The 26819-nt window shown below is 38.6% G+C and overlaps 2 protein-coding genes across 7 annotated transcripts; both read right to left on the minus strand.

The window, feature by feature from the left end:
- Positions 1-1188: 1188 nt before the first annotated feature.
- Positions 1189-16314, minus strand: cxxc5b (CXXC finger protein 5b). 5 transcript variants are annotated; one of them, XR_014031419.1, is made up of 4 exons: positions 15947-16097; positions 11603-12617; positions 1911-3049; positions 1196-1762 (listed from the first exon to the last, which is right to left on the minus strand). XR_014031419.1 is itself a non-coding variant. In XM_081383546.1 (3 exons), the coding sequence occupies exons 2-3, from the start codon at positions 12425-12427 to the stop codon at positions 3043-3045; spliced, it is 837 nt and encodes a 278-aa protein (XP_081239672.1). In that variant the 5' UTR covers positions 12428-12617; positions 15947-16314; the 3' UTR covers positions 1189-3042. The 5 variants fall into 5 exon arrangements, 4 of the variants coding, with proteins under 4 accessions (XP_081239672.1, XP_081239671.1, XP_081239673.1 ...); XM_081383546.1 differs by having other exon boundaries at positions 1189-3046; positions 11595-12617; positions 15947-16314; XM_081383545.1 differs by having other exon boundaries at positions 1189-3046; positions 15947-16088.
- A 4897-nt stretch (positions 16315-21211) lies between these two features.
- Positions 21212-26459, minus strand: LOC308700354 (CDGSH iron-sulfur domain-containing protein 1). 2 transcript variants are annotated; one of them, XM_081381951.1, is made up of 3 exons: positions 26192-26459; positions 24261-24463; positions 21212-21753 (listed from the first exon to the last, which is right to left on the minus strand). In XM_081381951.1, the coding sequence occupies exons 1-3, from the start codon at positions 26262-26264 to the stop codon at positions 21664-21666; spliced, it is 366 nt and encodes a 121-aa protein (XP_081238077.1). In that variant the 5' UTR covers positions 26265-26459; the 3' UTR covers positions 21212-21663. The 2 variants fall into 2 exon arrangements, with proteins under 2 accessions (XP_081238077.1, XP_081238078.1); XM_081381952.1 differs by having other exon boundaries at positions 21215-21753; positions 24261-24433.
- Positions 26460-26819: the final 360 nt, after the last annotated feature.

A 26819-nucleotide genomic window follows, 5' to 3' on the forward strand; every position in this document is an offset into this window, starting at 1 on the left:
GATGGCCGTGCACCTGGAGGAGAACAAAACACGCTCAGCCTCCTCTCCACGCAACCCCCACACACTGCGCTTGCTCTCTCCCATATGCGGCCCTCTGGCTCGCTCGCTCTCATCGGATTGATGGCCACGAGGAGTGAGACAGACAGACGCGGCCTGCAGAGAGAAAAAAAGCTTTCACACTCTCATTCACTCCTACACTACGGACAAAAATATCACGCTCAGTTCACTGGTTTAACCCACCCACAACACTAACACACACTCGCGCACGGTTCAGTCAGAGGAAAATTATGAGTGCTCATTGATTTCACCGCACATGACTTCTTCCATCCATGACTTTAGTTGTGGACACCAACCAAAAATGAAAATGAATGATCATATAAACACATTTTAAAGAGCTTACAGGGATAGTTCACCCAAAAATGAAAATTCTGTCATTAATTACTCACCCTCGTTCCAAACCCGTAAGACTTTTGTTCATCATCGGAATGAAGACAATGAAGATATTTTTGATGAAATCTGAGAGCTTTCTGTCCCTCCATTAAAAGCTACACAACTACCATTTTGACACTTCAAAAAGGTTCATAAAGAGTTCGTAAAACTAATCCAAATGAATTGAGAGGTTTAGTCCAAATTTTCTGAAAGAGACTCAATCGCTTTTATGATGAACATATTTAATTTAGGCTTTTATTCACATATAAACATTCATCAACTCGCACATCAGTTGTGGTAAATGGAAGATCATTGTTCGTTTGACGTGCGAGAACCAATGAGATTCATTTTCATGTTACGCAGCACGAGCTTAAGCAAGAACCAATGAGGTTCATTCTTGCGCGTCAAGCCTAAATTCAATCTGTTCATTATATAAAGCGTACAAGTCTCTGCAGAAAATTTCTCAATTCATTTGGATTAGTTTTGCAAACTCTTTATGAACTTTTTGAAGCGTTAAAGTGGTAGTTGTGTAGCTGTCAACTCTCAGATTTCATCAAAAAGATCTTCATTTGTATTCCGAAGATGAACGAAAGTCTTACAGGTTTGGAACAACATGAGTCTGAGTAATTAATGACAGAACTAAGGGAGAACTATCCCTTTGATAATATCTCAAGCTCAAGACAAGTAATAATCATTAATTTAAAAAGGTCATCATCATGCAAATGCTACAGAATGACATATTTCGACATGGACTATATAAATGTTTGATTTGCACCTCGGTTTATTAAATTGAGGACTGCCAAGACCTCAGAATGTTTGGCTTTGGACACAAATACATGCATTCATTTACGCATACCAATAAATTTGGCCCCATACGGCACGGGAATGGCGTGCTGTTGGATTTTGTCTTGAATTTGTTTTGGTACTGTGCATTTAACTCAGTCTAGATCAGTATTTGAGCTGGAGTGGACCTGTTCAGATTGAAGAAGAAAAAAAAAACACCAAAATGACAATTACAGCTAAAAATAAGTCACTTATCCAACATGGTGTCCATGTTATGTGGTTAGCCCAAGGCCCCTTTCACATGACTCGTGTCAGGGCTTCAGTGCACGTCTCAACACAAGCGTCATGCACTTTGACACTCACATGAAAAGCGTTACAGATAACATTACAGAAGGCCGATTCACGAGGTTGCTGGGTAGAAAGAAATCAGAGAACCGTACGCAATGAAAATGAAAGAGCTACCATTTATATGAGCTTAAAAAAATCCAAGAAAAAATGTGGGACAAGAGTTCTCAAAACGTTTCTCTTAATGCTCAAGACCAGGGGAGATCTACCTACCTTCAGAGTTCTGATCCAACACACCTGTCTGTAATTATCACGTGCTCCTGAAGATCTTAATTAGCTTGTTCAGTTGTGCTTGATCAGGGTTGGAGCTGAACTTTGCAGGAAGGTAGATCTCCAGGAACAAGATTGGTTGCTCTAGACGTTGTGTTATACAGCTCAATGTGTCGCAATGATACAAAAGGTGAATTTTCTGGTAATCCTTGTCTACCTTATGAAAACTCAATGACAAACGGGGTCAAAGTTGAAATAGTCTAAATTTTGAGCATCTCAGAACAACGATTTCACGCAGCGCTTGCTGAGAATTCAATGACATGAATCATGTGAAAGGGACTTAAAGGAGCTCTGGAACTTAGGGTAATTCAGCAATAAAACATCCTAATCAGAAATGTTATCATAAAACATCAATAATTTCCTGAATTTTGGCAGTCCAGATGCTTAGGACTGTGGTTTCCATCTGACCAATCCCATAAGGCTTGAAAATGCGTGAAAAAGGAGGCGGGTCCTACGCATAGCTGGTCTAAATGTTGTAGTTCCACCAGCTTCACCTTCCCTCCAATCTCAGCCGGCCTTCAGCATTTAAAAACAAACAACCAGAACGACAAACCCAAAAGGACCTTTCAAACATGTTTGAAGTAAGGGATGCTACATTAAAGTGTTTTTCACGGTCATCTTCGTATCAAATATTGAGCAACTTGAAAACTGTTTGACATATCAAAAAACAAAACAAAACGAAAAAGGCAATCGTAACATTGAGGCAGTCAGTAAGAACCACTGTGCTAAATTACAATAGTGCTCCTTAATTATCACAAGCTTTAAAACAGAGCCTTGGGATTACATTCTCTAAACGAAATTACGGCATTTCTCCACACATGGACAAACAAAACCACTAAACACACAAATAAAAATGATTGTCCGTTTTCCATTTGGCGGCAAATAGTTCCAGAGCATCCAATAAAGGGCAAGATTCTGAAGTAGAACTCAGATGGTTCCTCAAATGGAACAGAGGAAAAAAGAAAAACGGAATGACAATCCGCCATTCACTGTTTATTTTTGGTTCAGGACATGTTCGTTTTCAAATAGTGCTTTCATTCCGCTCTTCATTTGTTTTATTTGTTTGTGTGCACCCAGTGTTTACAAGCGCCACGGCGTTCCGAGTGGGAGTAGCGTCACTTTCCATCGAGAGTCCTTCATTATGGGATGGAAATCATGGGGGGAGGGTCCAGCTGCCCTACGGAAACCATCGGAAAGGAGCTCCGGTTGGCAGCATCACCTTCTTGGAAAGACAGGAAAGACAGAGGAAGGAAACAAGGAAGAAAAACAGCATGAGTCACTGATAATTCAACATAAACATAAACAATGGAACAGTAAGAAAATAGGAAATGTCTCATTAAACTGTACTCTCAACCCTCATCTCTTGACCGTTTCCCGTTTCTGTTGCAAATCCCTCTCTTTCTTCGGAGCCAGACTTGCTAAGACCGTAAAGGGCTGAAATACCGCAGTGGTGCAAATGGCAGATTTTTTCCCAGCCTGCTTTGGGACTGGGCAGGGGTAGTCTATGGCTTTGGGACTTTGGGAGAGTGGAGACAACGGCAGCGTTTCCTGGGAAGACGTCCAGAACGAAAGAACGAAGGACCGAGGGAGAAAAAGAGGGAGGGGAGCGTTCCCTTCATCATGAAGTAACATGCACAGGCAATGACTTCACCTTACATGACCTAGTCCCTCTCTCTGTTTCCCAAACACACTCTCCCACTCTCTCATTACTCTCTGACAGGGCTTTGGCGTTTGTATGCGCACACACACGCATCCAGACCCCCTTTTCCCTCATCGACCTCACAGACAAGCCAACACAGATGGGCTGTCGGCCCATGCACATGGCCAATCAGACAGAGCGTGAGTGCATGGACAGACACGCTTTCTCTTACACACACACACACACACACACACAAACACTCACCAGATGAATTCCAAAGGTTATTTTTTAACCCATCATCTCCTCTGTGTCTCAAACACAAACACATAAAATATATTAAACATCAAACACATAAACATACACAGGAATGAAAGTAAGAATAGAGGATCAAGGGCACAATAAACACTAGAGATAGACAATATTGTTTTTTATCAATGCATTTGATTTTAACCTATATAGCGGAACTGAACTTCTATTTTATTTTCATAGCAAAATTATCATTATACTATGAGAATAAAATAAAATTAGGCATTATGAATATTTTATAATTAATAATAGGCTAATATTGTTACTATTATTATTATTAATTATATAATTAATTATTATTATTATTAATCATAATTGTTATTATTATTAATTATTATTGCCGTATTTGTTGCCGTTTCTGCAATTACATTTATTGTGTATTTATGTATTTATCGGTAATTATTACCGATTTGTGGGAATGTATTGCTAGATTTAATCAAAAATTTTGTCAAACCATTTATCACCCTATCTCTAATAAACATACAGTAGACATTTTGTTAAATGTTTTTGATGAAAATGTGAGTGGTGTCTGTGCAAAAGTCATTGCCACAATGCTAAGGTGTTGCTATGCAGTTGCTATGGAGTTTGTAGTATGTTTTTAAGTATCTGTCTGTAGTTATGTGGTTGCTAGGGTGTTCAGGCAGGTTGCATGATCCTTTCTACAAGTCACTTGATTTTAGGTATCAGTAATGTCTGCAGCACAAACAGAATGAACAATAGTAATAGTGATACTTGCCTTATGATACACCACTAAAGAAATATCCGATGAGAAAATGTATGTAAAAGTAAGCAGGTACAGATATATGTTGATATAATGTGATTCTGCCTGTCTTTGCCTCTCACACACATACACAGACACTGACACACACTTGTTCCTAAAATACTTTAGTCGCCTGGCTGTGAGACTGAGATTCCTCTAGAGGAAGGGGGAGGGGCCTGTCAGGCAATGTCTGAGGCCCCGCCCACTCAATCTCCTCCTACTTCCAGCTATCAGGGACTTTCCGAGATACCGGTCACCACACAGATGGAGAGAGATGTGTCATCATGCAGTAAACACACATCAACAAAAGATGCAAGCAATGACATGCAAGGTAAGATCAATGGCCAGAAATCGAATGAGATTTGCACAAAACGCACAGGCCTAAGCTGGCTCAAAACACATAAAAGGTCCTACATATAAAAACACATCTATCCATACCAAACACACACACACACATACGCGCATCAAGAAGTCAATAGACCCCCACACCACTGACTGTGACCTGTCAATAAAGGCTCTTTAAACTCCATAAGTCCTCTATGCCGTATTCAACCAGACCAACCTCACTGTCAATAAAAGCACACAAACACACACAGTAATATACGCAAACCCACCATCAATATATGCCTAAAACATTTTAGAAACACGCACATAAAAAGCACAAACCACAATCAAGAAGACAATAAAAACCCCAGTTATGCTTCCAGTGATAGAATAACCTAACATCATGTGCTGCATATAATGCTTGCTAGATCATTACAAATCACACTGTACAATATGGATTTAATAAACTGGGGTACGACATGTATGTAGACTGTACGATGATGACGACATCTATTGAATCGTAGTCTACAACGCGAATTAGTATAGAAGAGTAAAACATCATCAGCATGCGCTAGTGCTAAACAAATAGAGCAAGATGAATCGTACTTTGGCAATTGGGTTCCCATAGCGTAAGCTACCTTACGCAATACGAGAAACCTCTCGAAAGGGAACGTCTCAGGTTACTAACGTAACCTCGGTTCCCTGAGATTGCGTAGGATCACCGTTTCGGAGCCACGACCACAGAGATCACCACGATTGGTCATCTTTTGTCTGGAACAGCCCAAAATCATACAATACCAGCCATAAGACATTTCTTGTTGATCTTTTAAATGAAGCATGTTGCACTGGTCTAACTTATAATTAGCATTTGTTTCCTCCAAAATAAAAAATTTTCAAACTAAAAAACTGATTCAGTGTCATCATGTGATGTAATCTCAGCAGTAGTAATGTTCATACGCGTTATTAGGGCAACTAGGTCAGCAACACGCAGCAGTGTGAACAAGGCTTTAGCCAAGAAATGTACTCTACGCAAGTATGCAAATTCTTGCTTTTCCATTGTTTTTGTAGTAAACATGCGCTAGACCAACATGTTTGAGCGTTGCACTCTTTTGTAGCATCTTTCCCATGACATAGCATACCAGAAACGCTCCGCTCAATTATTCCACGGCCTTGCTTCTCATGTTATATAATGCAAAAAAAAAAAAAAAAAAAACATTCTGCGTTTATTCCTCTTAAAGGGTTAGTTCACCCAAAAATGAAAATTCTGTCAGTAATGATTCACCCTCATGTTGTTCCAACCCCGTAAGATCTTCGTTGATCTTCGGAACACAAATTAAGATATTTTTGATGAAATCTGAGTGCTGGATCACTCCTCCACAGGCTTATGGACAATATAACTTGCTGGCCCAGAAAATGCATTAAAGACATCGTTAATATAGTCCAAGTGACTACAGTGGCTCAATCTTAAGTTTTTAAAGCGACGAGAATACTTTTTGTGTGCAAAAACAAACAAAAATGACAACTGTATTCCACTTTTCATTTCCTTCTCTCTGGGCCTCAAGTCTTTTCACGTAGTGTTTAAGCCTAGCGCGTCTGTGTTGTACGTCACACGCATCACACACATGACCATCGTCGGCCAATAGTGAGCCTACGTGTGACTTACAACACAGACGCGCTGCGCTAAAACATTATGTGAAAAAACTCGAGGCCCAGAGAGAAGGAAATGAAAAGTGGAATAAAGTTGTTATTTTTGTTTGTTTTTGCGCACAAAAAGTATTCTCGTCACTTTATAAACTTAAGATTGAGCCACTGTGGTCACTTGGACTATATTAACGATGTCTTTAATGCATTTTCTGGGCCAGTAAGTTATAATGTCTTAGACGCCTATGGAGGAGTGATCCAGCTCTCAGATTTAATCAAAAATATCTTAATTTGTGTTCCGAAGATGAACGAAGGTCTTACGGGGTTGGAACAACATGAGGGTGAGTAATTACTGACAGAATTTAAATTTTTGGGTGAACTAACCCTTTAATTGTTACGTATCTATCTATAATCTAAAAATGTAAAATGGCTTTATTTTGAAACAGTTATACACAATAGTTGACCGCGTTCTTGCATTCCACTGCGCTGGTTTTCCATTGATTTTCAATGTAAACATGCACTAGACGGATGTGTTTGACCGTTGAACTCGCAGTGTTGCCCTGCCACTCCTAAAAAACACATTCTGTTTGAATGACATATTAAGAGTTACCAATCTCCAAAAGCTACTCAAGTAAAACAAATTTTAAATTTTTAAATTGCTTTGCAAGATTATATTTAAACTGTTGCCGGTCATGACAGTAGTTGACCTAAAAGACAAAAACTCACTACAAAAGACAGATTATGCAAATTCTCACTATTGCACTCCTTGTGGTAACATATTTGTGTTTTATTATAGATTAGAAATATGACAAAGTGTGAAAACTTAGCTAGAAGCGTTTGCATTCACACGCTTGCATCGAGTGTATTTTGGGCCTTTGACTTCATAGAGACACATAAACACAAACACACACACAAACTAAGCCCTCTAAACTTTTGCACACACCAACACCTCAGTCTCTACCTCCTCAAGGCTGTAATTCTCAAAGAAACCGGGCTGGTCATTGGTCAGTCACACACATTTACACACAACCCCTCTTAGTCCATAATGACTTTCACAGGGGCTGTGTTTGCCTCTTCCTGCAAGGTTGTACACGCAAACAGACACACACACATGCGGTTCAGGGCCTCTGGAGGACGAGAAAGAGAGGGGTTCTGGGACACATTGACACCTGGCGCTCCAGATGACAGACGCAAAGGCCAGATGGACCATATGAGGCTGTCACACACATACAGAGACACACATATTCACATGCATGTACGCAAACATGCATGAAAACAAATTCATATGCACAAATAAAAACTGCCATGCTACAAAAAAACAAACACATAGTCACACAACATGTACGAAAAGCCCCATATGCACTAATACAAATAATTGTATTAACCTCCCTAAATTAATCATTTAGAAAAAGTTTGTAGCATAAAGTAAAAATGCAGTCACATTTACCATTGTTTTCACAGCGAAATCATAATTTAAATGAAAATCCACACGATCTGGAATTTTGTGTGAGAAAATGAGACATTATCCCACAAAGATTTTGCAGGCCACTTTGATCAACAGAAAGCTGCTCGGTTTGAAAGTCTCATATATCATCACAACACTATTGACAGACCTTTTTTGCCTGCAAAATTTGTTGATGTGACCGCATTAACTTTAACATTATCTGTTAGGCTGGTTGAAAGTCTCTTCACCTCCTGATAGAAATCACTAAGTTAAGTGGTCTAAATGTATTTATATGTATATATATCGTCTGCGGAAGGCGTAGGGCCATAAAATGTTCGTCCAATCACTGCATTCAGTCCGATGTCCTACCTTGCCTGTCAACGTATGTATTTCACACATCACACGCCATCAGTGTGTTTCATGCTATGCAGTTATTAGACAGACGTCAGTCACCGAGCACCGAAACAGCAGCCGTCTTTTACAGATCCTCCTGAACCAAAACAACGAGCTTATACTGCGTTTACGCCATGACTGTAATTTGGAAGAGATGGAAACCCGTGATGTTATACTCAGGGTTTGTGACTCGAATTTATGTTTCAATGGCAACACTGAATCTGCAGAAGTCAGGTGGTACAGGTCAGAGCTCTTTAAGTTGTTTATGTGCATTATTATTTTAATGTTATGTAGTTTGAGACATGAGGTAGTTTAACTGTGTCTCTCATGACGCTTTTGTTTGCTCCCTGCTGTAAGCATTCATGTGTTTTGAAGAGGCGTGGTTTTGGTGACGCTCTGAAGGGAGGGTGTGATCTCATGCTTTCAAAGCTATAGCTCGCTATTGCTAGCCTCTCTGAAAATTGCCTACCCTACATTTAATGCAACAAAATCAGACCCTATTTAATGTTTAACATACCACTTTATGGAGCAGGATTTTGGGCCATTGAGATTTCTCTGTGGGCGGAGCTATTCAGCTTTTCATTTGGGTACTACCACACTCTTGCTACAGTATGTGGACACTTTCTAAAATACCTGGATATATGCCAGATCTATTACATTGTGTCCCACAATGCATTGCACTTTCATTTCAACTGTGATGCATGATTTTTATTTACATTTTTAACAAATAATTTAACAAAAATAAAGGAATCCCGCATATTGCTAAAGCTTGCAAATCTTATTTTGATGTTTTAGTCATGCGACCTTCATGTGACCATCATGAAGGTCGCATGGCTGAAACGTATTAAAATAAGTTTTGCAAGCTATAGCAGTATACAGATTTCTCTATTTTAGTTAGATTATTTACTTATTCTTATACGCACCTGATTATAGGATTTACAAAGAGTTGCAGAGGCATTTCATTGATCTTTTTTTACGCAAATTTGAATAAAAACAGTTTAGCATACTACTGTTTGAACAGTTCACTGTAAAATAATGTCTACTGTTTCACTTACTATTTTTAAAGAATAGTACACACTTTACAGTGTACACAGTATTCAGTAGGTAGTATAGTTTTCCATTTCCAAACATAGCCAAATCTGAATTTAGAATAGCATACTAATCTTACAATTTCTGCAAAATATACATGAAGATATGTAATAAATTTTAAGAGTGGCATAGTGTGTTTTTCCAAATTCAGCTTTATAAATGGCATGGCAGTAATAGTATTATTTCAAGTATTATTTCGTTCAAGACTTCCAGGCAAGTTTGTATTTTCGAGTTGGGAAGTCGTTATTACGATGTCAGGTGCTTTAAATTAAATTGTTACATATTCTATTATAATTGTACAATACCACAGTATTTTATTCATGCCAGTTTGTTTAATTGTAAATGAAAAAAATACAATAATTTTATTAATTTTAGCAAATTTACAATTAATACAGACACTGCCAACTTGGAAATTCGGCCTAAAATGCCAATCCCACCAGTTTCCCACTTGTAATTACAACTTGGTGGCATTTATATGCGCTCAACTGATAAATACTATCTTTCCAGCATGACTTGAATGCACCATATGCTGTTGTCGCCCACACTGAAATCGTATAGGTCCAAAGTCCCACGGACCGAAAACTAGAAACTTGTGTGGCTAAACATTTTATATTCATTGCATTCATTCAAATTCATTAAATTTGATAGCAGAAACTCTAAATCATCTCATCATAGCGGGCAGTGAAGGGGAACCTTACCTGTGGAACATTATGATGCTGCCTTAACATTTTCCTTGCAGGGAGAAAAAAAAACAAAAAAGCAACCAACTAGACCAATCTTACCATGACACCAATCTCGCAGAGTTAGACCCTAACTAGCTTACATCAGCACAGACTCAGAGATAATTTCCCCACACCTGAACCTGCCTGTAAACAAGGCAGAAACATCTCAAGTTACGCTGCCTGAGAGATGGGAAACTGCATTCAGCTTGCCATTTGTCAGGATGAGTAATGTTCATTTGCGACCATTTATAAACACAAGCAGCATTAATTTCTATGTAGACTGTTTGTAAAAACTAGGGTTGTCAATCAATTAAACATTTTAATCTAATGAATTACTTGATGTGCAGATTAATCAACTGAAGTAGATCACAATATATCAATACTTCCTGAGAAATTAAAAGCCATTATATTATTGTGGCAAACCAAACAGATTTGCACATGATATTTTTTAAAAGATGCTCTATATGCACATGCGTGAGATGACGTCTTTGGTCTTAGCTTCAGATTTTTTTAGTGAGATGCTCAAAAGTTTGGGGTTGTAATCTTTTTTTCATGTTTTTGAAAGAAGTCACTTTTAAGTCTCACCAAGGCTGCATTTATTTGATGAAAAATACAGCAACACAAAAAAATAGTGTGAAATATTACGATTTAAAATAACTATTTATATTGTAATATGTTTTAAAATGTCATTTATTCCTGTGAATTTATTTCTGTGATGACAAAGCAGAATTTTCAGCATCATTACTCCAGTCTTCAGTGTCACGTGATCCTTCAGAAATCATTCTAATATGATGATTTGCTGCTCAAGAAACATTTCTGATTATTATCTAAGTTGAAAACAGTTGTGCTGCTTAATATTTTTGTGGAAAGCGTGATAAACTTGACTAGAAAGTTTAAAATAACAGCATTTACTTTTGATCAATTTAATGCATCCTAGTATTAAGAAAAAAACTCTTGCTGACCAAAAGCTTTTGAATGGTAGTGTAAATAGCTCAGATGGAAGAAAATAAAAATACTTTGCTACATAATTTCTGTATGGGTCAGAGGTCATTATTTATTGCATTAATTAGTTTTTATTTTATTTTTTAAATTAACTACAATTTTAGTCAATTCTAGTCAAATCCATGATTGCACTGAACTGAAATCAGTAATTTACGCAAGACTGCTCTGCAAGTATTTCATGACTTTTAATTTCTAGACTTTGTGCTACTTTTATTCACAGGAATATTACAGAGAACAGGAAACGATAAGGAGATTAAGGGAGGGAATCAAGAAATGACACAAACCACACTCAAACTTGCAACACCCGCATGAGCATCACAGCTCAACGTGTCAGAAGTGCTGCCAAGTGATTTAGCACATGCGCCCCAATGCATTATGCTGTGGTGCCCGTGCAGGCGATGCTAGTTTGCAGCCATCATTTTTATGAATTAACTGTACATTGCTCACCATCTTACCTCCAGCCCGCCAGCAGGTTTCTTTTTGAGCTCTTCGCACTTGCGGAACTTGCAGATCTGATGGCCGGTTTTCCGGTTGCGGCAGCTGCTGCACTGTTCGCAGTTAATCCTGCGCCGGCAGGGTGGACACAGGCCGCAGCGCTTCCGCTTTTTCTTCCCGTTGGCGCTGATGGCCGATGAAATCTCGCTCTGCGTCTGCTGGTGTTCCGACGCGCCGGTCACGTGAGAAAGCGCCCCGTCGGCGAGGAACACTCCCGCTGGCGTCATTATGAAGAGCCCCGGGTGATACGGAAAGCTGCCGCCCACTCCACCATTGCCGAACAACGGGAAGTCCATCACACTGCCCAGCGAATCAGAAGCCGAGACCGCCTCCATGTCCCCTCCTACGCTGACATTGGAAGGGTCGCTGACCGGAAGGAGCATTCCCGCCCGTCGCAGGAGCTCGGCGGCCTGGGCGAGATGCAGGCCGCTCGGAGAGTCCAGAAGACCGGACATTAACGCGCCCCGGTCCAGTTTGGCGTACCCGACTTGTGACCTGTGCTGGCTGGCCGTAGGGTGAGCTTTGACACCCGTCGCCACCATGGAGCTCTGAGCGAGTCTGTTAGCGTTCGCGACACTGGCGACGGCGGCGGCCGAGCAGGTCGCGATGTACTGCGAGAGGGCCCGTGAGCGCTTCAGGCTTTTGCTGAGAGGAGCGCTGATGATGCCACTGCGGTTTCTGCGTTCCACAACCGGGGACGTGTCTTCATCCCCGCAGCAGCTGTCCTGCGCCTCCTCATCCTCTACGGCTCGACTTCCCTCCATGGACCCTCCGCTGGCAGACATGGGCCACAGCGTGAGGGGGAGGGAGAGGGAGATGAGGGAGCTTAGGATGAAGGGGGGGATAAAGTTGCAACGTTCCTCTGAAGACCGAAGCCAAAACCAGATTGACGCGCGCACAGCTGGAGAATCAGCAGTCCACACTAGTCGAGCCTCATGAACATCTTACACATCCACTCGCTAAGGCCTGAGAATCCTAGAAAGGAAAGATAGAAGATACGCAAAGAGGTTAAAGCAAGCATATTTTACATGCATGCTTCATGAAGAGAGGCAGAGTGTTTCACTACTGGATAAAAGTTTGAAAATAATTCAGATTTTTTCTGAAGAAGACACTTGTGCTCAGAAAGGTTCCGTTTATTTGATCGAAAATACAGTAAAAAAACAGTAATATTGCGAAATATTATTTCAGTCTAAAATAACTGTTTAAATGCATTTAAAATTGTTATTTATTTCTGTGATGCAAAGATGAATTTTTAGCATCACTACTCCAGTCTTTGGTGTCACATGATCCTTCAGAAATCATTCTGCGTTGGTGCTCAATTATTAATAATGGTTCTTGTTATCAATGTTGGAAATGGTTTCATATTTTTGTGGAAACCATGATAGAAGAACAGCACTTATTTGAAATAGAAATATTTTGTTACATTATATAAACTTTTGAATGGTAGTGTATCACAATTTCCACAAAAATATGAAGCAGCACAACTGTTTTCAACATTGATAATAATAAGAAATGTTTCTTGAGCAGCAAATCATCATATTAGAATGATTTCTGAAGGATCGTGTGACTGAAGACTGGAGTAATGATGCTGAAGATTCAGCTTTGCATCACAAGAATAAATTACATTTGAAAATATTTGTTTAAAAATGATAATATTAGTTCACAATATTACAGTTTTTACTGTATTTTTGCAACCTTGGTGAGCATAGGAAACAATCCAAACTTTTGAACGGTGTCCAAACCTAAAGAGTGTGGAGAACACGTCACGTCGGTTTCACCCCTCTGGTTCCTCACAGCACATCATCACACACCATTTTAATATATCTAATACTTTCGAAATAATCATGCGCATAATCATATCCCATTTTTATTAGCTTATTGTTTTGGCTTGCTGAAATAGGCACAAGTTCACTGTGACAAACAATCTGCTGCTCGCTTTGGCCTCATCTGACCCGTTTTGATTCCTCAGCCAACATTTATACATAATATCTGTCCTAGATATCCGTTTTAGTGACAATTACGCTTTGTTCGCTGTGCTTCCAAGGAACTAAAACTCACTGTGAAGTTGAAAAAAAAGGAAGAGATTTTGTGTGGATATTGAATTGGACGGTTTGAGTCTGTTAAATTGTTAAATTTCATAACCTTTACGTGCAAAAGCCCGTTCCTGGTGACAGCAATTCTCCTTCAGTGAGAGACGTCTATCAGGGTCCACAGGCGGTCTGTTCTATCACGAAACCGGAATCGTGAGCTCAAGCGCAAAGCCCCTGGGGTGAGCCGACAGTGAAATCAGGATGTCTAGGTGCAAGCTCAGCCGCACTGACGCACGCATACGCACGCTCGTCAACGACTTAACATTTCAATTAACTGCCATGCTCAGTAAAGCATGCTATCGTGATAATTAGAGAAAAAAATTACTTAAGGTTGTGAGTGACTGTCTTTGAAGATGATGTAATTGGTCATTCATTCAAACAAGCATGCATGAATGACAGAATAAATGTAATAAAATAAAATAACATAATAAATATGCACATCAGAGAGACCGGGGCTAGTTAGTTGTCAAACAGGGAAGTTGTCTTTACTATAAGATTTAGAATTTTGGTTTCAAATATCTTGTTCAAAACAAGATATTTGTATTTTTTAACAAAAAAGAAAATAAAAATCAGGTTGGGGCAAGTTGTCACATTTGAAAAATGTTTTTGTGTTTCAGAGCTGTTTGAATTTAGCTATTTAACTCAGATTCCATTGTGACAATGCTGTCACAAAAGGTCAACATGTGTTAAATGAACTGTATTTCTTGGTGAAATAACAGTGGAAACATCATTAGCCTTTTATGTAATCAACGCTATAAAGTTTGAGTCTAAATAGGAATTCACTTTCAAAAATAAACATTTGTGACAACTAGCCCTGGTTATTTCTACATATTTACCATAGCAGTAAAAAGTGCACACATACAGTAAGCTATTTCTAACTGATCTAAAAATTATTCAGGTTGATTCAGTCATACTGAACAGTATGATTAAAACCATGTGAAACATACTTTTACTGTACTTGCCAAAACATTTTTACAATACGGTGTTTTCCATATCAAAACAGATGACAACATCAATTGCATGTCATCACAGAGTCATGATGGGAATAAAAACTTACTGGAGACAGGTACCCCTCAAATGCAGGTAAACCAGGACAAAAGCTGCATCTAGTGAGGGTTTCCGTAAATGATTGACCTGGCTTACAGATAAATAAGTTCCTAGCAACAGTTTGAATGCTCACTCAGCAATGTAATACTGAATTACCTCATGTCAAACATATATGAGGCTTGGAAATTGCTGTGTCCAGTATTGCGGCGAGCCAGAGGGACAATAGCTCGACGTAGAGAGATCTGGACATCACCAGGGAACAATAGCCAAACCTGCACAAATAGCCCAACTGTGCCTAAACAAGATGACCTGCTTTTCAAGATCTACATGTTCTGTCAACCAATCACCTCAATTAAACCCTTACTGGATCAATCCCAGCAAAAGACCGTAGATTAATTGCAGATATCCACAAAAGATCATTTAAATCATCAAAATGCAAATACTGCACGCGCCACGCACAAAAAGTTTGCATACAACTTATAATGGATTAATAATCAACAGCACATATAACGTGCATTCACACTCACCGTCGTCTCTCCAAGAGACATTCTGAATAATTCAGAAATTCCCACTCGGTATATCCCACATATTTTTTTTTTTATCCAGACAACCAATAAAAACAGAAAATGTCACAATAGTAGCTGTGTTTACGGTGACAACATTGCAAGCAAACAACAAACAAATAGCCGTAAATTCAACTATTCCCTGCGCCTTTTTGGTTACGCGTGGCAAAGTTGCACCAATGCATTTAATGCATATGGGCAAATTATCAAGCAGATGTAACGCCGATCATTTAGAAAGTAAAACAAAATCCCTTTTGTCTCATCTCGACCGATGTGTCTATGGTGACAGCGCGCGGTATGCGCCAACACGTCGCGTTGGTTAAGCACATTCCCTTGTTATTTCAGTGCCAACTTATTCGTCTTGGCTGAATGTCATTGTAACTTTGAACAGTCCTCAACAAAGTCTCATTCCACTCCCTTTGATACATATAGAGTATCTGCATATTTGCAAACACAGGCGTCTTTTCATTCGCACCGCTCGTGAGCCGAGGGGAGCGTTCCGACTGTCCGAGCGGTCCGGTGCTCTCACGCGCTGCGGAGATTTATATATAAAAGAGAGAGAGAGAATAAAAGCTAAAAGAGCCAAACGAAAGCAAATGCTCACCCAGACTGAATTATTCTCGTTGTTTCCTTCAATAGCCCCCAAACACCGGCAGATACACGCAGAACGCACTTTGTCCGAGAGCGAGCGCGTGCGCTCCTCCAGCCTCTCGCGTCTCTCTATCCCACCTCCACATCCTCGCGCCCGGAGAAGAACATGCAAACACATTTCATAGATTTTTGGAGCTTCACACAAAAACCGAAGTGGACTTTCCGTCGGGGACAAAATAAATAACCTTAAAGAGGTGTGGATGAGCGCGAGGGGCAGTCTGCGGTGATGCATATGAGAGTGGAATAATGAATGAAGTATAGTTTTCAGAGGGCTGGACACTCAGCCCATTGTTGACTCCATTCTTAATGGCTGTTGGCTGCGCTCGTGATTGATGTATTATATCAGAACTTTTGCACATTCAGGCTTTCCAGGAACTTGGTGCTGCTGATTGATATTTTAATATGCAAAACACGACTCCAAAATATAAGCCCATGGGGTGCTCTGGTAATGAGAATGAAATGCAAATTGTAAATAATAATTGTACGTGTATGAAAACTGAAACATAATAACAAGAAATAATACCATAATAATAATTTGTATATTGCTATTGCTTATGCTATATAATAAATTAAATCAAAATATAATTAATTAATTATTACTTTGTAATATTATTAATAATTCATGCATTCATTATCAAATCAACATGTCATTAGGCATATATTGTTATTGTTTCACATTTTTTTTGATTAGTTATTTTATAATTAAGGAATATTAATGCAATCTGTTAATGTATTTAACAGGAATACCCAAAAAGTAGGCTACTCTTAGAAAATGTATTCATTTATATGTATTAATGAGATTTACAATTTATTTTACTTGCTGTATATTATTGTTTATATTAATTAATTATATTTTTAGATTCATTCTTTCAAGAAATATCAATGCAATTTATTAATGTATAGCATATTTAATAGGAGTACCCGCAAAACAATCCAATAAAGCACATTTATTTCAGTCAGCATATAAAGAGTCCGAACTGGAAGGTACTAAAGGGTCGTTACCATAATCGTCGTGTTTCTCTGTGTTTGCTGACTTTCTGTGGTCGAAGAGCCATTTTGCTGTGGGTCCATTTGTCCGTCCGTCCGCTCCTCTTCGTCGCTTTGAGTCCACTCCAGCTCTTGTGAGCGTCCCGTGTGTCTGGCAGGCGGCCAGCTGAAGTGTGGGGAAGTGACACCGCCAGGGCGGCAGAAATTTTCCTCCGTTTCGGGCTCCTTCCCAATCGCAGACGGGCGCGCGTGCATTGGCTGGAAAGTGGAACAGCTCGTCAGGGACGATCAATGCGGATCGATCAGTGCGGCGCTGCTGGCTGCGGGTTTGAGGGGGGGTTGCGTGTTACAGTCCTCCACAATTGCATTAACGGGAAAGTTTAGGCTTGAGTAAAGTGACACTACTTTACTGCTGCACTTCCCATCATTGTTTTTCCAATTTAGGCCAACACTATCTTTATTCACAAAATGCCAAACCCTATTTTAGTCGTCAGACTAAGTTTTCCCTTACGAAAACTTCTGCATTGTATAATTACCATATTCATTTACATGTCACTTAAATATCATAGTCTTAAATACCACCAAGGTTCAGTCCAAAAACATGGCAATATTACTTTGCACGTACTCCATTTTCATATCCTAGTTACATAACTTATAAAAGTGTACTAAAAAGGAACATGGTTCTAATATGGGGTTTTTGGGGTTGTGGTCAAATCCATTGTGTTAAACGTATGCCATATTATTTACATGGGTACTTTATGGAATACCATGGTAATTTCCCACAACATTTGTATCTTAATATATTTGGTGCTATGTGATTACTACACTAAAATGCCATACTATTTAGTTACGGGACCTACAAAACATTACCATGGTATTACCATGATGTTTTTTTTTGGACATGCACCATTGTAATGCCACTGTCTCTTTTGGAAGTAATGTGGTATATTAATGTACCATAATATAACCAACTCATACCACAACTGTACCATGGTGCAGCCACTGCACTTTTTTTGTAAGAGATGGCACTACATAGTGTTTCAATGAATACCATGGTATTACATCAGTTTTCTAAAAACATGGTAGAACTTTGGTAATTTGATATATAGCATAGTACTATGTGATTACCATATTCATATACCACAGTATATACATAAGCCACTTCAAAGATTTATAATTACATTATATGAATATGGTTATAATATATATGAATATGGTTATAATATATATGAATATGGTTATAATATATATGAATATGGTTATAATATATATATATATATAAATATAAATATAAATATAAATATTTATATGTGTATATATACCATGTGTTATATATAAAAAATAAATAATATAATTTTAATAATATACATTTAAAAATATAACAATTTTTTTCTTTAGCTTTCGGTACAGCCCTACAGCATGCCATACCAATCAGTGTGTAAGTGGACTATACAAAGAACTATTCCAGGATGCTTGACTTGAGCCAGGTTTGTTTGCGAGGTCATTGATCAGACCTTTGGATTCTGAGTTGCATCATCCGCTGAGTTCACCGTGGAGGACGTTCCTGTAGTATTCAGCTAGTGTTTCCCTGCTGTGTGAAAGAACACAGATCATCTCCAAATGAGGCCACAGGATAGATCATGAAAATGGGTGAATAAATAAACAAATACACACTTGCCTTTCCTTGTGGCCACATAATTCCCAGATAACTTTGAGAGCTGAGCCCTCCTCCTCTCTGAGCTGGGGGGGATTGTGTGATGGTGGGAGTGAGGGGGGGGGGGGGGGGGGATTAACGTCACATGGTTCTCTCTGGCAGCCAGACACATGACCCGCTCCACAGGAGGGGATAAAACCCACTTGAAAGACGACGGCAAAGAGACCGAGGGAGAGGAGGAGAAAAAAAGAGAAAGAGATAGAGCAAACGTCCGGTTTTCTCAGACGCTGAGGAATGCCGTCAGCCCGCTTCTCCAACACAGAAATGCAGTAGACTCGTTCCCCCTTGAGACCCTCTGCGTATTTCTTCTGCTCTCTCTATTTCTCACTCCTGAGAGTTACCTGTGGTTTTGGGCACCATGTTGTCAGAGCTTCCTGTTTTTCAATGACTGAGATCTCTACGGCCCCCCATCCCACCATCCACATACTACTTCAGAGAGATGTATTAGACAAGGAATAACATGCAGACTATTAATGGTCTTGGTATTGGTCTCTATTTCACCTGCAGTTTCTTTTTTAGAGACTTGATTTGAACAAATCCTATGAATTAAACTTTAACATGCCAATTGTACTTCGGACATCAATGATACCTAAAATTTTCAGCCAGTTGAGGAGAGGTACGCTGTTGTTTGTATTAGCAATTAGACATAAAATTGGATCTTAAAGGCTTATATTGTAATCGACATCTGGACCCAGCAAAATCCTATCTAACCTATCTTTAGTCTCACTGACTAACATCCTTATTGACGGTAACTAAAGGTTACTTAACAGATTAGTTAAATTATTTTTGTATTACTTTAAGGTTGTTTGACAAGTGACCACCTGCCTACAACACGCTATTAACCACTGTATATAACGTTTTGTAGCAATAACAAAAAAAAAAGAAGTTATTTTTAGAATGTGTGATAGCTTAACTGTGTTAACTGTGTACACCAAATGTTGACCGCTACACCTGTGTGAACGGCCCATTACAAACTAAAGGCGTGGTCACCAAGCAATCTAAATAGGTCCAATGTGCATTGCCAATAGTGTATTGATGCATGAAGCACTGTTTAGAGATCACTACCAATCTAATCAGCTTTAATAAATATATTTCTGTCATGACAGTGTTTGGGCTGATAATGGATATGACAATGTTGATATGTTTGGTCTTGGTGGAACAGATCTGCTACACTGCTATGGGACTTGGCTACTGCCAACACACACACGTCACACGACACACTGCTGTGAGCAAGTAAGACATGCTGCTGCTGTACAATGAATTACCCGTAGCAGATCTATACAGGTGGAGCTGGGGAAGGTGGAGGGTTTCTGAAAGCGCGCTGCACTGCTACAGCAAATACTGACCAAGTATTTGAAGGTTGAGCAGCGAGCTCATTGGCTACTGATACAGCAGGAACCAATCAGCTGTTCCCTATAGAGAAAGATGTGATTGCAAGCAGATTGAGTTAACGACCTATCAGACTACGCCATCTACAGTTTCATGACAGAACTTTGTATATTGATAAACGCAACCAATATGCATGTTAAGAGTTAAACAAACATGAATCCAACGTGAATCCTCTGCCAAATAGCCAAATCTGTCCAATGCAATTGGCGCGATTGGGAGTTTTATGTGAGAGTGAATGTGGTCACTCGGATTTGCCATGTTGACCAACAGAAAGCTGCTTGATTTGAAAGTGACTTTTCACATTATTGACAAAGAATTTTTATGGCAACAAAATGTTAGTGAAAAAAAGAAAAATTGGCTAATGTGACCGCACCTTAAAGCTACATAAACAAACATAAAACCACTCACTAATATATATGCATACTTTCATAACGGAAATTTATTGATTATTTGATCATCCGCTCCAGAACTTTCAAATACCACTGAAGAACATGAGACTCATCCCAATTTGTGTACTTATGCACTATTCTATGACGTTTTGTGGTATTAATAGTGCAAGTAGTGTGTTCACGCTGAAAAATCCAAATATAAAAAGTGCACTTTAAATACCCGGATGATGCACTTAATAAACCGAAGAAAAAGTGTGGAATGTTGGACACTTCATGCACTCAACTGTCTTTACTTATGTAGAAGAGGGGAGGGGCTATCAGATCCTGATGTTGGATGACAAATAGCCTTATAAAATTCATACACTACATGGTTGAGTACATAGGGGACACAACTACGGTCTAAAGAGGCTAAACAGATTGGGGTGTCCAGCATTTAAAAAGTCTTTTCAAAAAAAAAAAAAAAAAAGCCTTTCGTTTTATCTTAAAACCTAACACATCCTTCAGAGCCACAGGGATGATCACAATATCTTCTAAATAAAACCAGGAGCAGTGAATTGATAAAGTGGCTCCATCTGCTGGATGTAAGCAGAATTGCAGCAGGGGATCTTCTATTTCCTGTGTTGTGCAGCGGTACAGGAAGTAGAGCACATTCTCTCCCACATCCTGTTTTAAAACTGTGGGTAGAGATAACCCTGCTTAGTGAATATACGCAGAACAGAGCGTGAAACAACGACACAAGGACGACCATTGCAAATCACGTTTATTCAAAATGCATTTTTCACTGTACAGCAAAATATACTCATATGCAGTCTTGAAAATGGAACCGGTTTAGTTTTACACCTAATATGGTAAAAACTACATGTTCAAGTCATAATCACTAAAATGTTGATTAAACTGTGCGTAGGAGTTTTGGCCCGCCACTCATCCACATTCATCTGTGCTGTAGTGCAAAGTTGTTTTATAGTACATTTAAATAATATGGGTCGTGTTAGAGTTGGAGAGGAAGACCAAGACCAAGCGTAAAACCACACCGCGTTTACAGTATGTTTGCTGATGCATGTCTGCAGTGCTACAGGAAGTCCTTGTGTGAACGAGATGCATTAACACTGAGAATTGAAATCCTCATCCAGTAACTCTCACCCCCAGTGAATGGAAAACACTGATGGAAACACACACACACACACAGAATATCTAGGGGTTTTTCTTCTTAATGATCAGGGGTCCGACATTATCACCAGTTTCCTCGTTGTGTTTGGTGTGTGCGCCGTCACAGAAGGGAAACTGTCCAGGAAACAAACAAATACATACAAATCACAACCACGCATGATGATCTTTCTGAGAGCATGATAACGTATCTGCACGCAGCATGTGGTTTTGATGTTTATTCCAGCACTTTGCATTAATGCATCCACAGGAGGCTCTTCTAGATTACTATGGCGCTTCAGGACGCGGCAAACAGTGACATGAGTGTGTGCATAAATGACAGAATTCACAATTTCGGGTGTATTATACCTTTAACCCTTGAAAGCCTGACATTTCAAATAATAGTCAGAAATAACTTTTTTAATGAAACAGTTTATTGGACCTTTATCTAAAATGTGTACAGTACATCTAAAAAAAATGTGTTTATGTAGGCCTACATTTAAATTTAATTTACATTAGATGCTTTTGTCCAAAACGACTTACAAATGAGGAATTATATTAATATGAGAATTATGTTTTGTATCATATTTGACACAGCTGGATTTTATGGCTCATATAGTATAATTTATGAGGAGGAAGAAAACACCTCAGTAGCCCAAACTGAGCAAAAATATGTTATTATGTACGTAGAGTATGTATGTATTTACATGTTATAGGTAAGATTGTATAATGTTAATCAGTACATTATAGTTCTTTATAACAGTTAAACAGACTACTTGCATAAAATGCATATAAATATCACTTGTCACTATGTCTCTCAATGTTTACACAACACCGTTTTCGACAAAAATGGAAAACGTATGCGTTTTGGCCGTTCATTCACACGACAATGACGTTTGGCGGCCTGAAAACTGATTTCAACGTTTTTGAAAGTTATTTTATTTTATTTTTGTGTAAATGGTGACTTCATGCATGTGCACATTACATGTTCAGTCTATAGGCATGTAGTGTCTCTTTGTAAAGAAACATCGCCAACTACTGGCAAGGCAGCGTAATACAGCATTTTTAGTCGTTTTCGCGGATCCATGTTAATGGAATAGTTTTGACAACGTTGGCATCTATATGCAAAAAACTCAAAGGAAAAACGTTTCTGTTTTTGGTACATCATTGTCATGTAAACGAACGTGCCCTTAGCAAGGTGTAACTTAAATGCTAAGTTTTATGATCAAAGTTCTATAGTTTTTAGTCAGGTGAATAAACAGTACAATGTTTAAGGGGCCGTTTATACGACACTGTTTTCGACTAAAAATGGAAAACTTTTTATGCGTTTGGGCCGTTCATTTACAAGATAACGGCGTTTTGGGGGCCTGAAAACGCAAACTTTTGAAAACAGGTTTCAAAGTGCAAGTTTTTTAAAACAATATCGTTATCTTCTCCATGTAAACTACAAAACACGAATTTGTATTTTCGTCATGAGCATGCGTATCACGTATTCAGTCTATAGGTGTCTTGTGTTCTTTACAAAGTGACATCGCCATCTACTGGCCTGGCAGCAGAATACAACATTTTCAGTCATTTTTTGCGGATCCGTGTGAACGGGGATCATTTTGACAATGTTGTCATCTGTAAGTGAAAAACGTGAAGGAAAAAAACTTTTCTGTTTTTAGTACATCGTTTTCGTGTAAATGTAAAAAAAAGATCAAGTGTTCCTTATATTTTAACATTCGTTTTCTCAAGTGTTACTTATATTTTAACATGCTTTTTTTATAAAATGATGTATGGATAATAGGGCTGGGACAGTATCGATGCATCACGATTCGTGGATCGATTCCAATTTTTTCCGAACGCATCGCTTTTGAGCTTACTTTTTAACAGCAGATGGCGCTGTAGCTACGAATGACGCTCCAATGCTCACGAAGAAGAGCGCTCATGCGTTCAGCTGATTCTGAGAATGTACTTGCACCTCAGAATGCTTTTATGATGCGAGTTTAATGTAAACAGCCCACTGAAAACACCCTTGTAATTCGCTTCAACCTTTTCGAACTATATGAATGATTATTTTATAGAAGATTCAAGTGGTGTGTGTAAGGCATTTGGAAGGCAGCAGATTACGGCACACACTGCCATCTGCTGTTAAAAACTTCAAGAGAGAATCGCATTCGGAAAAAATTGGAATCGATCCAGGATCATTTCTCGATTCACGATGCATCGATTTATTGTCCCAGCCCTAATGGATAATTAAGTGAACCTGAAGTGAAGTTGCTTCAGTCCAGTATGTGTTCATATTGAAATCTTACTTGCGATAAAAGTTATTCTTATGTTTATTTGATAAAAATCAGTAAATATTTCACATGTACATGGCCTGAAGGGGGATGTTTTTAGAATTATACTAAAAGATCTTTCACTTGCTTAAAAAGTGTAAACTACCAATCAGACGACAGAAGGCATGTAGTAGATTGTGTACAAGAGGTTTTCAGCAAAGTTTTAATCATGTTAATAATTTAGAGGCCTTAGAATTTCATGTATATGATACAATAGGCTTTAAAGGGTTAAAAATAGTTCATACAGATAATCTCCAAACAGACCATTCATTCAGCAGGCATTTAAATCCTATTAGCATGATTCATCGCGGTGGTTTCACTCACCTTCTTGGACCTCCAGCAGCGGCAGTAGACGGCCTTGTTGCCGATGTCCTCCATGTCGAAGCTGTGCACTACTTTCGGGCTGTCTTTGTTGATTGAGGGGTTGACCCTGCTCTGGGGACTGCTCTGTGAACTGAAGTAGCGCGTCAGCAGGTATGTGCTCAGAGCCGCAGCCACTGCAATGGGAACGATGGTGGTCAGCTGATCTGCAAATGTACACACGAGGAGGCGCTTGTTTTTGAGAGGGCCGGGAGGTTGCCTGCTCTACACACTCAGCATCACTTTCATTATTAAAAGCATATCACATATTTCTATTGTCTAGGTAAGCTTTTGTTTAAACTTTGGGTCTGACGAGGGAGACAAAATGTCTTATTTTACATGCAAAAAAAGAAAAAAAAAAAGAAATGCATTTCAACAATAAGGCTTCTTTTGTGGTGGGAACATGCAGAAATCAGGTTGATTGTGGACCCTCAGCCAAGTCTAGCCATCTTAAAACTGAATTTTGGGTATTATGATCTATAGGTAGGGCACTATGACATCCGTTTCATAATTTTTTTTTTAGATTTTTTTTTCTGGATACTGGATTAAATATCAGAAGCATGTCTAAAAGCATGTCCAACTATGAATAGTTTGTGGCCATATTTCAAAGCTTTCTGGTTTCAATTCATTTTTAAACCTATGATTTTCTACCTTTAATTTCACTTATTTATACATTTAGAAATAACTTCATAAACAATTTCACAATTTCCTTTTGCCTAATTCAATAGCTCCATATTTTCTGCAATGCATGAATTAAGAAAATCTATGTGAATTTAAATTTCACCATCACACACCAGGTAGTTATTAATTAACAATTATACAAACAAAACAAAATTGCCCTTTGGAACAAACAGTTTTAGATTAAATAACTTTACAATGTTATATCAGTAAACCAAAAAGCTCAGTGCCCAAACAACAAATACACAGACTAAGGACTTTAAATCAATGGTTTGCAGATAAATATTATATCTGTAGCACACAACAAAACACATGCTGTACAGAATACAGGTATTTGCTGGGATTATATAGACATATCTTTATGTGTCATGTGACCTAAAGTCGTCATGACACCTGTCTGGCCTAAACCCATGACACTTAATCAGCACTAAAATGTAGTCACGAGTCATGACATACAGTATGTCGACACTAATACAGACTGTGTAAATCCAGGTTGGACGTTAGTAGTGTTTAGCTGCGTCTGAAATCGCGTACTATGAGATTAGGTACTACATTTGTCTTTCATCTTGGTCAGGTGAGAATGATTCACCTCTGATTGTTCAACTGACTTCCGCGAATCGGTTCCTACGAACAATTCGTTTCGCAATTATTTGAATTCATCACGTGATCACTGACATCTCAACATGATATAACACTCTAAAACAGTCATAAAAAGAGAGTTGTAAACATATTGCTGCAAGTACGTGAAAGCTGAAACGTGAAAGAATCGTACAGACCGATCTGTTTCAAATGATTCATTTAAAAGATCCTATAAATAACTCAAAATAACTATTCGTTTTATCGCGAGATATGAAAACAATCGAGTTTGTTAAACTCATGTTTTGCCCCATAACAAATGCTGCACAGTGACATGTCATCAAGATGCAGTTTTATTGCCTATTAAATCATTGCATTTATTTAAATATCCAAAATGCATTGTATAATGTCTGTACTTATGACATAACGCGTGCATGCAGTAAGCGTCTTTGCATGTTAGAATCCCAATTTAATAACTTAATCTAAAATCATTTGAAATCTAAAATGAATATAATATTCGGATTCACAGCATTAATTTGAACATGCCGACAAATTAGGTGTTGATTGCTTAGCATTGCTAGACTGCAATCGATCAAGGTTGGTTGCCATCGGCTTTATATTAAAACAAAAATCGCTCTTACCTTTAGAAACCTTGAAACCCGGTATTAACCCCGGTTTAATCAGAGATGAAAGCCCCGACACTTGAGATGCCATGACGGTAGACTTGTTATAACTTCAAGTTTAAGGGCACCACAAGGTCTGAAGAGACGCTGAAACAGAGGGACGCCGTGACTGCGGAAACTCTGCGTGATTGCGTCACTGAACATCTCAACCAATGGCTGGAGAGCGTGATCTCGCACTTGCTGTAAACATGGGGCCCAAATCCCTTCTTAGTGCTCCACTAGCAGTTTGGTAGTGTTTTAAGTCTTGATATTTAAATATTTCGTAATGTAAAATGTTGCACAAACAACAAAATCTCAACGGAGCTGTCATTTAACAGAAAACAATTTGCAAAAAGGAATTGAGGCATCTTTAAACAGTCAGTCGACAAGATTTCTTATTATAAAAGAATGAAGAACCGAAATATAAAAACCAGTAAATAACAAATGAGTTTAATAATTTTGTAATAGCCCATAACACAATTGTTAAACATTTCATGACAACTGCTTGCGAAAAAAAATTACCGTAGTTAATAAAATATAATTTTTTCTGAAATATTAGAGTAAATTGTACAGTACATGAAATAAATTCACCCCGTTTCACAGACAA

The sequence above is a fragment of the Scardinius erythrophthalmus genome, assembly GCF_964197995.2.
Source record: "Scardinius erythrophthalmus genome assembly, chromosome: 13".
In the NCBI taxonomy this organism is placed as follows: Eukaryota; Metazoa; Chordata; class Actinopteri; order Cypriniformes; family Leuciscidae; genus Scardinius; species Scardinius erythrophthalmus.

What these genes read in the sequence shown, in the direction of transcription:
- cxxc5b (XM_081383544.1), bottom strand. Translation starts at nt 12,427, where the DNA reads ATGTCTGCCAGCGGAGGGTCCATGGAGGGAAGTCGAGCCGTAGAGGAT. An exon ending in AACCTGCTGGCGGGCTGGAG is followed by an intron (nt 3,050 to 11,602) that starts GTAAGATGGTGA and finishes TGTCTTTCCAAG; the next exon opens with AAGGTGATGCTGCCAACCGG.
- LOC308700354 (XM_081381951.1), bottom strand. Translation starts at nt 26,264, where the DNA reads ATGGCATCTCAAGTGTCGGGGCTTTCATCTCTGATTAAACCGGGGTTA. An exon ending in GGGTTTCAAGGTTTCTAAAG is followed by an intron (nt 24,464 to 26,191) that starts GTAAGAGCGATT and finishes GTACATTTGCAG; the next exon opens with ATCAGCTGACCACCATCGTT. An exon ending in GCTGCTGGAGGTCCAAGAAG is followed by an intron (nt 21,754 to 24,260) that starts GTGAGTGAAACC and finishes TTTCCTGGACAG; the next exon opens with TTTCCCTTCTGTGACGGCGC.